We start from the raw sequence: 12,830 nt of genomic DNA, 5'->3' as shown, positions 1-12,830 counted from the left end.
ATTTATTTACTATTACCACTCTGATTAGAGACACATTCTCATTTCTGTAGTTTGCTTCTGCTCGAAACACTTCTCTATGGTCATTTCAGTCATTAGCCTTGAGAAAGTTCCATAAATAGTATCTGTGTATCACTTAGCTTGGGTATCCATAGCAGTGATTTTTAATTTTTTTTTTTTGGATCATGGACTCCTTTGAAAATCTGCCTCAGAAAAATGCTCATATGTACAATTTTCACATGTAATTTTAGGAGAGACTCACTGGTCTCTAGCAAAAAAGCTGTTATCCACATGTAAGTGGACTTTCTCAGTTCAGGCCTGTGTTGTTAAAGGGTCAGCTGTAGTTTAAAAAACTTAACAGCAACAACAAATCCAACCTAAATGTTTGACTTTTATCAAAAGAAAATTGCCAAATAATTAATAACTAATTTTCTAAAATGGTTTATGAGGGTCGTATTTAAAATTATCTTATATTGATGGAGGCTGTGTTTTCTTTCTAGTCAGCTGGAAGTGCTGAGGGGAAGAACAAACCCTTTTGAGCAGCTGTGTAACAGTTATTTTTGAGAAACATGTTACCCACAGTGTATTCAGACTCTCTGGATGCTATATTAACGTGACTTCACTTGTTAGGTGTGTTTAAAGGAGTCTTGTCACTTATGATTACATAAATACATCTGAAGTGTGAAAATTTTTGCTTTAACTCCTTTATCTTTGAAGGAGAAAAATTCCATCTCAACCCTTTTTGCTTGCTGAGCTGATATTATTGACTGTATAACAATTTACAGTTTCTAAGCAATGTTCTTACAATCTCTTTATACATCTTAAATTTTTCTCTTAAAATTCACTTCTCTCCTAGAAAAAAAAAGCATCCTGTAACAAAAAAATTGAACATTTAAAAATATTTTTAAAATAGTCTTGTAACATTTTTACCTTTTCCTCATGCTTTTGCCTAGAATGTGGCTCTCTCCTCCAGTCCCCTTTCCTGGAGGTACAGCAGTAGTGCTGGTGCAGACACCTCAGCACAGCCACAGACAGAAATTCTAGGCAGCCGTCTCCTTCTTGCCTTATCACATTGGAGATGATGACAGGTTATAATTGTGAAATTTGATTTGAAAATAAAAATTGTAGGGGCCACATTTGAAACCCCATGTTCAAAAAACCCCTACTGCGTTTGTATTTTTGCTTAGACAGTCCTATTAATGTTATTTAGAATTTTAAAGAAAATTAATTATTATAATAAAATTATGCCTTCATGCCCTTAGGTGCATTCATTTGACGGTACCAAGGAAGCAGCAGCTGCTTTGATGGACTTGGGTCTCTACATAGGATTTAATGGTTGGTAGGTCCTTGAGTTTTTTGGTTTTCGTTTTTTTAACTTTTATAATTAAGCAGATTCCTTAAATTGTTTTATAGGGAATTACTGATAAAGATTTAAATTTGTTTTTATTAAAATTTATGTGTTTTGCATTGACCTTGGTCTGTGAATTTTAGTGATAAATGTAAGAAATTAAACAGTATGTTACTATTACAAATTAAAGCTTGAAAGCTATAAACTGCTATCCTGTGTTCCAGTGATGGAAAACAATTTTCTGTTGAGGTTAGCAGGTACCTTTCTCTAGCAATGCAGTTTATTCTTGGATCAGTTTATCCCTTTAAAACATATGTGTTCACAGCATTGCATATACATATACACAAGTGCTGTCCACCTATGGGGGAAAGGTCATACTATGACATAATCGTCTTCTGTATCTCTGTAGGCCAAGAAGCTGAGGCTCAGAGAAGTTAAGAAACAGGTGTAAAGTCACTCAAAGTGTGAGAACCTGTATCCTCTTCCTCACTTGGTGACCTTCCTGCTGTTATACACACTAAACCTCACGCACCCAGTACAGTCTGCTAGCACAGCTGGGTCCCTGGGTTCATTTTCTTCCAAATAATTTGGTGAGCTTCTACCAGTGTCTTTCCTCAGGTTATCAGTGTAGCTCGTGAAATAAACTGCAAAATAAATTGCAAAAAGTAAGACTTCCTTTCCCTCTTCAGTGTTTCATTTCCTTAAAATCACTACTTTTCCAAGTACTTTTATTTTTATTTATTTATTTTTTAAATTTTATTTAATTTTATTTTATTTTTTTTACTAAACTCTACTTCGGAATATAGAATCATGAAATTAATTATTTGCTATAGAGTTCAGACTTATTTAAATGTTCTAGATGCTTCTTTCATATTTTAAATAGATGATTTAATTAATTTATATATTAATATGGAAATAATGCATGCATAAAGTAGTATTAAAAGACTTATAAGCACAGTCTCCCAGCATGCCATCTACCCCAAGTTAATTTTTCCAGAGCCAACCACTTTACTCTTTATCACCTTGTATCTAAATATTACATATATGCTATTAACTCTTAATTCATTCCCTTTGTCTATTCCCATTAAGGTGTTTGAGCACTTTAGTTCTTTATCCAATACTGCCCCCCCACCTCCATTATTTCCTCTATAGCCCTCTCAATGTAGTTATTTGAGAATTTTTGGTTATATGCATATTACGTGTTTTCATTATTATGTCTGTGTAAAATATTGTTGACTGCTGAACCATGTGATGTACCACTTTTTCATTTTCCTGGAGTAACTTTCCTCATATTTTTATTTACTTGGCTTTCTTCAAAACTTGAAGCCTTCTTCACACTTTTCAACAACTCTGTAAAATGCTTTTTTCTATTTTTCCACATAAGGAAACCTGTGTGGATAATCAGATAATTCGTTAGTTCCTGACCCTTCTATCTTTCTGCTACAGTTTGGACTAGTGTCTTTTCTGTGACAGAACTCCTATTTTTAAATCCCATGTATTCTATTTTGTTTTGATGGAACACATGTTTGCAAATGAATTAATTCTCTTCATCTTGAAAGTTTACCTGGATAGTCAATGAAAGGGGAAAAAAGGAAAACATACTTTTCTAGGCATAAAATTCTAGATTAAAGATCATTTTCACTGAGGATTTACAATATCCCAGTTCTAGGTTCCAGTCTCTATTCTGTTTCCCAGTACATTACCTGTGACATACTTCTTTCCCTGTGGAATATTTTAGTTATTTATCTCTGGTATTATCAAAATGTGCAAAGGTGTTTTGATGGTTTTTTGTCATTCTCCACTGGACCCTTCCAGCTAGAGGCTCATCTTTGTCAGGCCTGAGAAGTTTTCTCAATTTTTTTTTTTTCTATTCTTTCTTTGGACCTCCCAGGCTGATACTCTGATCTCATTTTTTTTAATTACTTATTGATTGATTGATTTTTGGCTGTGTTGGGTCTTTGTTGCAATGCGTGGGCTTTCTCTAGTTGCGGCGAGCGGGGCTGCTCTTCATTGCGGTGCGTGGGTTTCTTATTGCTGTGGCTTCTCTTGTTGCAGAGCACAGGCCCTAGGCGCACGGGCTTCAGTAGTTGCACCACGTGGGCTCAGTAGTTGTGGCTCACGGGCTCTAGAGCGCAGGCTCAGTAGCTGTGGCGCACGGGCTTAGTTGCTCCATGGCATGTGGGATCTTCCTGGACAAGGGCTCTAACACATGTCCCCTGCATTGGCAGGCGGATTCTTAACCACTGCGCCACCAGGGAAGTCCCTGATCTCATTTTTTTATTCTACAATTTCTATCTAATTTTTTTCCTCCTCTCAAACAAGTGCTTTATTTTTCAACCTTTTTTTTTTGGCTGTACCACACCGCTTGCAGGATTTTAGTTCCCCGAACAGGGATCAAACCTGTGCTCCCTGCAGTGGAAGCCTGGAGTCCTAACCACTGGACTGCCAGGGAATTCCCTTTTTCAGCTTTTTAAGGAAACTTACTTAAGCTTTTGTTTTCAGTCTCTGAAAGCTCTCGTTTTTTTTCCTACCATATTCTTGTTTGGTAGATGCAGCATCTTCCCATCTCTCTAAAGATGTGTTTTATATATATATGCCATTTAATGCTTTTATTTCCTCTGAGTTCCTTTTCCTCTTTGTTTTGGTCTCTGTCATGACAGGGGCTTTCTTCAAATGTCAGGCAGTTCTTTGCTGTATATTTTAAGAGTGAAGGGGGAAAAGCTGTTGGAAGCTCCGTGGGGAGATAGCCCATCAACTGCAGGCCCACAGATGGCCAACTGAGTTTCTCGCCGGGGAATCCTTAGTGTCAGCTTGTCAAGATCTTCCTCTGGGTTTGTTCAGTTTCTCCAGAGAGGGCTCCTCTGATCCCTGGTGGGAAAATGGGATGAGAATTCATAAACATACCTATGTTCTGGAGCAGGATGGTGCTGGAGAGGGGATGTCTCCGTTCAGTAAGCAGTCAGTCTCCATTTCTAGTCCATGCCTCACCCTGCCCTCCTCCGTGCTGCTTGCCTTCCAGTCCAGAGACGGCACACATCTCTCTCTCTGTCTCTGCCTCTCTCTCTCGGGCCAGGGTATAGGGCAGTTGTCATCTCTGCACCAATTTATTGGAAAGTAATCTGAGAATCCCATCTTCTCTTTACCTTGATTTTCAAGCAATCCCCATTTCAGTCCTCTGCCCTACCCCATCCTTTCTAGGTACCTAGTTCTTCCAGTTCTTAGAACTTCCTTGGGAGAATTGGTTGGCTTATCTTCAGTATCTCTCTACAGGCACATAGCACTTAAGTCACTTAACACGTAAACATAGATCGTTTACCACTTCTCTACTTTCTGCTTTATATTTTGTGATGAGGAGTTAGAAATGTCTCCTAGTTTCATCAAAATATGCTGTTTCTTCTTATTTGGGGATGATTTTCAAGAGAAGGGGGTAGAGACCTTTATTTCACAAACTTGAACTGTACGTCTGTCTTAGAGGTTTCTAAGTGATCTTGAGTTTATAAAGACTTGGCTTTAAGCTAATTACTTGAGATTTTTTTTCTCCTACGTTAACTCAGAATTAATGGGTCAGTAGTTTATTTAGTCGAAGTCAGTATTTCTGTTCTTTTGAAATTCAGTTTAGAGTAGTCTTAATCTGAGTTTCTGGGCTATGGTAATTTAATCTGTTTACATTATGATATAGTCTTTGGTTTCTAAAGATTAAATTAGAATTTTTCCCCCCAAGAAAATGGGAAAGTTTCAAATTTGACCATAGAATTATGCACATGCTCTTCCTTAAATGGGAAACCTTAATAGAGATTCTGGCTTTGATTAAAAATATTTCTTCTGATAGTATATAGTTCTGTATTTAGATGTTTTTTTAACTGATGTGTAGTTTATTTAAATATTGTTTCAAGTGTACAGCAAAGTGATTCAGTTATACATCTTTTCCATTATAGTTTATGACAAGATATTGAATACAGTTCCCCGTGCTACACAGCAAATCCTTCTCGTTTGTCTATTTATATATGGTAGTGTACATCTGTTAATACCATACTCCCAGTTTATCCCTCCCCGCCTCCCTTTCCCCTTTGGTAACCGTAAGTTTGTTTTCTATGTCTGTGTAGATCAGTTTTTACAAGCATTAATATATGTAGGAAAAGAGTGAATCAGACAATTTGTTTTCATGAGATTAAAAATATGCAAATACTCCAAAAATTTGGTCATGTTTTAAATTTAGTATCCATATCAAATATATCAGCATATTTTAGAAAATATATTGACCAAGTATTAAGCTGGCTGAAAATAAGAATTTTGTTTTTTTCTAGAGAATACTAACAAAAGGCTGGTACTTACGATAAACCAGACACACATTTCCCTCCTACCCCTCCTAAAATGCTGCTAAAAAAAAATTATATTCAAAAAGGAAAAGTAAAGAAAAAAAGGCCAAAGTTTTGCTAATGGAGAAATGTTTTGTAGATTTCTGTAAGACAGATTAAATTGGAAGAGAAAACTTAGACGACTGTACCACTAAAGGGCCTCAGAGGAGATGGGAGCAGGTGTAGCAGACAGAATCCCAGAAAGGCTTCAGGCTTAGAATGGCGACCAAAACAGGGTGATTGAAGGCCTATATAGAGAAAGATACCAATCCCCATATCCACTCCCATGCACAGAGTACAGAAGCAGCAAGCATTTATACTCAGGGGGAAAAGTAATTTTTTCTCAAGAAAACTGAACTGGATTATTGAGGACTAAGACTTGGAATGCTTATGTCGATCCCAGAGGAAAGCATTCAGTGGGTGGGACGGGATCATCCAGGATTTGATAATTGATGGGGCTATAGGTAATAGATACATGGAGAAGGGGGTGCTGTGTTATTCTAGTTATGTGTATATTTGAAACTCTCCATGATGAAAAGTTATATCAAGTCCTGAAGTTAAAAATGCAACATAAGGATAGTATTAGTCATCACATATATAGCAAACCATCCCAAAACTCACTGACATATTACAGTAAACTTTTTTTTTTTTTTAAACACTCATGGGTCTTTGGGTCAGCTGGGGTTTAATTGATAGAGGTGAGCTCTGCCACAGGCTCCATGTTGGGTTCAGATCTTCGCCATGTGTTTTCATTCGGGATGCCCAGGCTGAAGAGGTAACAGTTACTTAGTGCGTGCTAATCTCAGAAGATCATGAGGGTGCCATTGCAAATCACGAAGGTGCCTTCCAAGCCTCTTGGCCATATCATCCCATTGGTCAAAGCAAATCTTGAGGCCATGGCCAGATTCAGGTTCCTTCTTCCTACTAAGAAATCATGGCAAGGGTGCAGATATGTAATTCTGTCATATGAGAGAGAACTGGAACCAATAATCCTGTCTATCTCAGGGTGTGAAAATGAAAATTAATTCCCCAGAAAAAAAGGTATGAAAGAAACAGGGCCTCGGAGACCAATTCAGGAGTCCTAAAATTGACTAACAGAAGTCCCAGAGAGAAGAAAGAAAATGAGAGAGGAAAAGTCCTGTTTTTCCATAACGTGTTCCCAGTTAGGGGTGGGGAAGAGTCTAAATTGGAAGATTCCAGCTGCCTAAATGGATGAAAAGGTTTTATGCCCGGACACATTATCACGTTTCAGAATATCAGGAGTAATGGAAGATCTTAAAAGTTTCCAGATTTGGGGGTGGGTTGTGGTGGGGTCTAAACAGGAATAATAAAACTGGCATCTCCTAACCAGCTTTCTAGTTTCATACCATGTTAAATACTCATAGTTCTAACAGTGATTGTGATTTTCATCCTTTGTGAAGATTCTATTTCTGATTAGTGAAACATGAACCTTGAGTATCTGATTCCTTAATACCAGTGAATCCCTGGGTATTTGGCCCATAAAGAAATTGGCCATACCTTCAAATGCAGCCTTATGAGCTCTAAATTATGCAAATTACCCAGAGACGCAAATAAATTCTTTTCAAAGAATTGTTTAACATAGACTGTTACAGAAAGTTATTGGACGATCAACCAATAGGCACAAAAAATTGCACCCCCTAAAGGCAGGATCTGGTTGGAATAGATCTTAACCTGGATTCTGTAAGGATGGGAATGTGCAAATACTTTCTAAAATATACTTCCATTGTAGCCAACCAAAGTTTTGTTTCAGGATTTTGGGTTAGTTCTGTAATCTGTTTTAGACAAGTTTATAATATGAAAAAGTTGCTGTTCATTAAATGCACCTTTTTATTTTATATATGAATAACTTTTTTTTTTCAAGCTCACTGAAAACTGAGGCTAATTTGGAAGTTCTGAAGTCAATACCTAGTGAAAAATTAATGATTGAGACTGGTAAGTTTGCTTTTAGAACCTAATTTTCATATTAAACCATAGCCAAAAACAGCTAGAGAAAAGTAAACAAGTATTATTTTATTAGCATGCTCAACCTCAACAATTATACTTTTCAGGAAGTCTTTTGGAGCTGTAATGGAAAGTATTTACGCAAGCGAGTTTTTCAATTTTAGAAGTCTGACTAAGCCTAAGCACTTAAGAATGGAACGTCAGACCACGTGGTAACTAAGGAGGCTGTTGTATTAAACAGGAGTCTTAACTAAGCATTTCACCTCAGGCTTTCAAAAACTATTCAGAACTTTTTTTTAAACAATGTCTTCTTTGTAATGGCTTAATTGTACAATATTTTTTAAGTAAAGTGCAAACATTTAATTGGATTTAAGAATTTTAGCAATTAATCTGCTGCCTCTCAAAGTAAGACAAAGTTAGAAGCTAAAAATTTTATCTCTACCCTGAACTCAAGGCTCTTGGACTTTTTTAGTAAAGTCAAGGCTGAGCCATTCTGAAGAAATCAGGTGTATTTCCTGGGGGAGTCATGAAAACTAAATTATCTTATTAAAAATACAATGGTTGTAAAATGTGTAAGCTGTTACAATTCTTTATTAGAGATTTAGGTAAGTAAATAATCCCAGTATTCAAAGCCACTGTTTTTGGGACTTCCCTGGCCGTCCAGTGGTTAAGCTTCTACTGGAGGGGGGACGGGGTTCGATCCCTGGTCATCAGGGAACTAGGATCCCGCATGCCACGTGGCACGGCCAAAAAAAAACAAACAACAAAAAACAAAAAAATCAAAGCCACTGTTTTACATTCAGTAGGGGCAAACAGAAGTTTAACTTAAATGTTTTCATGTTACAGTTGTATTTCTTTTAGCTTTAGATTCTTTAAAGCATACCATACACCAACAGTACTGTTAGTGGGGAAAAAAATAAAAGTTTAAGAATTTGTACAGTTCAAGATTTTATCTTGTACTTTTCTTAAAGCTGTTTTCTGTTGCCTTTTACCATTTTTTAAGCTGAATCATGGTGTATATTTGAGAGGTTATATAATAGTTTAATAATATTCATTAAAAAACAATAATTTAAAAAGGTAAAAATCTCTTTGAGAGACTTCTTTTTCTTCGCTTAACTCTAGATGCACCTTGGTGTGGAGTCAGAAGTACACATGCTGGATCAAAATATATAAAAACTTCATTTCCCACCAAAAAGAAGTGGGAAAATGGGCACTGTTTGAAAGACAGAAATGAACCCTGCCATATAATGTAAGTATTTTGTTTTCATGGTCTCCAGAACATTGAAGTCAACCATCAAATGCCATTTACAAAATGAACTCAAGGGACAGAATTAAAGTTGGGTGAAATCCAAGTGAAGTTATCAAACACCATTTTAATGCAGTGATTTGGAGGAATTCGTGCCTAATTGCTGTGTATCAGCTCCTTTTTTCATATCCTCTCAACCCAGAGTGGTTTTATTACAGAGTAAGAACTTCATGTGATTTTGGTCATTTGTCATTTTGTAGGGAGGGAAAAAGATCTTAAAGCTATCCATACATAGAATCACCTTACCTGGCTTAAGTTCTGTTATCTTGCAGGTTTCCTGCTGATGTATAAAAGCACAATCTTAGCAGAAGACCTTTTTTTTAATGGTATCTGTATTTTAAGTGATTTGACAGCTTGAATGAACCTAAGAAATAACACAGTTCTTTAAGCCTCTGAACAAAAGGACAAATTATAGAAATGATTTCCTTTTTCCAACCGAGAAAAAGGGCAGAACTTTATTTCCTAGGGAAAAAAAAAACTAATTCAGAATCATTTTTTTAATTAATACAGAGCACATGTGAAAAGGGGGGTATTACACATCTAACTGCCAAGGAGCTGTACAGCATATTGTAATTTATAGGAAAAGTTTACTTTAATGGGCCCGTCATCCAGTTTCTTTTGTTGCACAAGCAGTAATTTAAATCTGACTGTATCAATCTAGTATGGCTTACCAGTTCAGGCAACTGGATATATTTATCACACATTCATAAAAATTAATATTGGATTGTTGTAGTAATTCCTTTAATATGCTCCATCTTTTTTTAGTAGTTTTAACAGATAAGAGTATATTAGATAAGCCAGATCTAAAATTCAGTGAGCAGAAAAATAAAGAATTATTCTATAAAGGTACACTGGAAAGATTTTCCTTTATTAACATGCTGATGTTGGCAAAGACTTTAAAACTGAATGTTTTAAAATCTGTAGGGTGAGAAATATATTTAAACTCTGATTAGTAAAGAAACACTTGTAATTTTTATGAAATGTAGGTACTTGCAAGTTCAGTCCAGAGACATTTCAGTAATTCTTTGGAGATTTAAAAGGACACTAGAGACAAGAAACTGGCAGTTTTCCAGCAGCCAGCTTAGAGGAAGTAGTTGCCAACAGTATATCTAAATTGGTTTTCCACACTGCCTTAATCGTTAAGTAAAAGTATAGCTGTTGACTTTAGCTGCATATTTTCAAGACAAAATTTTAAGGTGTTTCTAAATGCAGACTATTAAGAACCAAGAAGGCTTTTGAGTATCTACTGCAATCATGAATACCAGTTCTGAGTAGGCAGAGCTTGGGAAAAATCAACATTTGCAAACTGAAAAATTTTAAACCACATTTCAGAAATACACATGCCCCTAGTCTAATGCGAAATACTAATTAGCAAGTTAATTCCTACTTACAAAGTCATTTTTATAAACTCCATCTGTTAAGAGTTTTATGTTCTAATTATTTGTATAGAGATCTCTGCCGCCCCCCCCCCCCCGCCCCCATTAGATTATAAATTCCTTGAAATACATTTTGGAGCTCTTGCCAAATATCAGGAAAGGTACAAGTTACTGAGACTACACAGAAGAATCAAGACCATTCCCACCCTCATCCCACCAGATGAGTAGGTACACTGTGCCAGGCACTTTGGTTAAGGCGTTAACCAAGTCTGACAAGGATCCTCCTAGAGCAGACAAGCAGATAAAAAGTATAATCCAAGATAGTAGTGCTGTTATAGAGGTATGAACATATAACTGGGACCATAGGACAGAGCAGCTGCCTGCCCTGAGGGGAAATGGAGTGCTTAACTAAGGTGACATTTCATCTGTTTACTAAGTTGGACCAGGAGTTAGGCCAGACCAAGACAAACACCTTCAGCGAAGGCAGACTGAAGAAGAGCTTGGAACAATGACTGCAGTGTGGCATAAAGTAGGATGCTCGGTAAGTGATAGGGAAGGTACTGTAAGGCCAGAGAGTGAGGGCTTTTGTGTGCCACCCTTAGGAATTTCGATTTTATCAGAACCCAAAGGATTTTAAGCAGGAAAGCTATTAACTGGTATCAGTGTGGAGAAAGGACCAGAAGGGAGATTGGTGGCAGGAATCATACTGATTTCCCAGTATTATGTATTAATTTCCAATTCCAAGTAGTTAATAGAAGAAAAATCTAGTTTGCTAAGAAAATTGAATCTTTAGTGTCACTTTCAGTGTTAACAGATTTGCTTTTAGCCTAGTCTGACTGTCAGGTAAAAACTGTGTAGTCAGTTCATTTAATATAAACAAGGCTTTTGTTACTCCTATAGAATTTAAAAGTTCCAGTTAATCTGTAATCTCTGTCCCTGATTCCTTTAGGTGTTCATATTTTAAAAACCCATAAAGGGAACAAAAAGCTTAAGACAAAGAATAATATTTCAATGTCTGATTCTGACTTTGAACTTTCTAATTCATGTATAAGAAATATTGTCTACATATAATATTGCTAGAAAACAGCTACTGATAATTATCATTATTCTAGGCAAAGAAACAGAAAGATTCACACCTTTCTGTTGAAGGGGAAAACATAGGACGTTCTCTCTCCCCATCCCCCCTAATAACCATACATTGTTCTAAGTAACTTGCTCTAACTTCCTTTGTTGTCACTCTGCTGGTGGTGATGCAGCAATTTCTTGCTGTCCTTTACAACCAGTTCTCTAAGCAGTGGCTTTCAAACTTTAACTGCTATCCCCACAGTACCACACTGTGACTCAGTACACTTGCATGTATAAATAAAACCCAAACAAAAATGAAACAGTACTTGCCTTACTAAATGCAGTGTGCTTTTCCTTTTTATTTTTTAAAAGCGCATCATGACCCACTAATGTGTAATTAACCCACAGTTTAAAAGGACTCATTTCCACTGGGTTAATTCCGTAATTGTGGTACACATAATATGGGCTGGTTTTGTAACTTACTTGAACCTGGTGCCTGGCTCTAGTTGTATGCAAGACTGTCTCAGAAATTTGTCTTTAACTGCTCTGTTTTAAATATCCTAGCAGTTAAACTTTCTGTTAACGTTGCTGAAAACTTTAACGCCTGTTCGGCTTTTTATGTTAAAAGATGCTAAAACAGTATCTTTTCCTTTATGTGAAAAAAGATAATACCTTTAAAACAGAATATGTGGGTATGTGGGCTTCCCTGGTGGCGCAGTGGTTGGGAGTCCGCCTGCCGATGCAGGGGACACGGGTTCGTGCCCCAGTCCGGGAAGATCCCACATGCCGCGGAGCGGGCTTGCTGGGCCTGTGCGTCCGGAGCCTGTGCTCTGCAATGGGAGAGGCCACAGCAGTGAGAGGCCCGCGTACCGCAAAAAAAAAAAAAAACAGAATATGTACTTAGAAATGTAACCATCCATTTTTGTTCTGTTTTAGTCAAATACTGGAAATAATGTCAGCAGTAAGAGATGAAGATCCACTGGAACTAGCCAATACGCTATATAACAACACTATTAAAATATTTTTTCCTGACATGTAACTGGTATGTGTCTCCCATTTTTCCATCATGTACATAAAATTTCATGGTAAAACTTAAGTTTCAATAAAGGAATTCTCTGGAAGTTGTCTAAAGAGGTATTATATCACTGTATGCCACCCATGAAGTCAGATGAGAATTTTTTAAAGTCACTTAATGTCTTAGTTTACAATAGTGAAAACCCCCAAATATTTCATGTTGTAATCTCTTCAAAAGTTCAAAAGGACAATTTTATGTCAACTCTGCAAACAGACTGGCTAACAAATACACTGATTTTTACATCAAAATAGCACATCCTGGTTTATACCAAAGGTTAGTTGATATATAAATAAGCCTGTTTCTCAACTCACACACTCTCCGAATTGTGACTTTCAAACCCAGCTCA

At 36.7% G+C, this 12,830-nt stretch overlaps 1 protein-coding gene across 12 annotated transcripts in view; it reads left to right on the top strand.

Annotated features, from left to right (window-relative positions):
• The window catches only part of TATDN1 (TatD DNase domain containing 1), a 37,646-nt gene extending 25,104 nt beyond the window's left edge, over window positions 1–12,542 (top strand). For 8 of the 12 annotated variants that reach the window (XM_032609628.1, XM_032609636.1, XM_032609631.1 and 5 more), the window contains 4 exons: window positions 1,260–1,336; window positions 7,583–7,653; window positions 8,785–8,911; window positions 12,346–12,542. In XM_032609628.1, coding sequence (XP_032465519.1) covers window positions 1,260–1,336; window positions 7,583–7,653; window positions 8,785–8,911; window positions 12,346–12,448 — 378 coding nt within the window. In that variant the 3' untranslated portion in view covers window positions 12,449–12,542. Of the gene's footprint in view, window positions 1–1,259; window positions 1,337–1,754; window positions 1,936–7,582; window positions 7,654–8,784; window positions 8,912–10,781 lie in introns of those variants that run through there. The other 4 variants (XR_004346403.1, XR_004346404.1, XM_032609638.1 and 1 more) reach the window with 4 other exon arrangements.
• The last annotated feature ends 288 nt before the right edge of the window (window positions 12,543–12,830 follow it).

Source organism: Phocoena sinus, chromosome 17 (assembly GCF_008692025.1).
Source record: "Phocoena sinus isolate mPhoSin1 chromosome 17, mPhoSin1.pri, whole genome shotgun sequence".
In the NCBI taxonomy this organism is placed as follows: domain Eukaryota; kingdom Metazoa; phylum Chordata; class Mammalia; order Artiodactyla; family Phocoenidae; genus Phocoena; species Phocoena sinus.
This window is presented reverse-complemented; position numbering and strand designations above follow the sequence as displayed.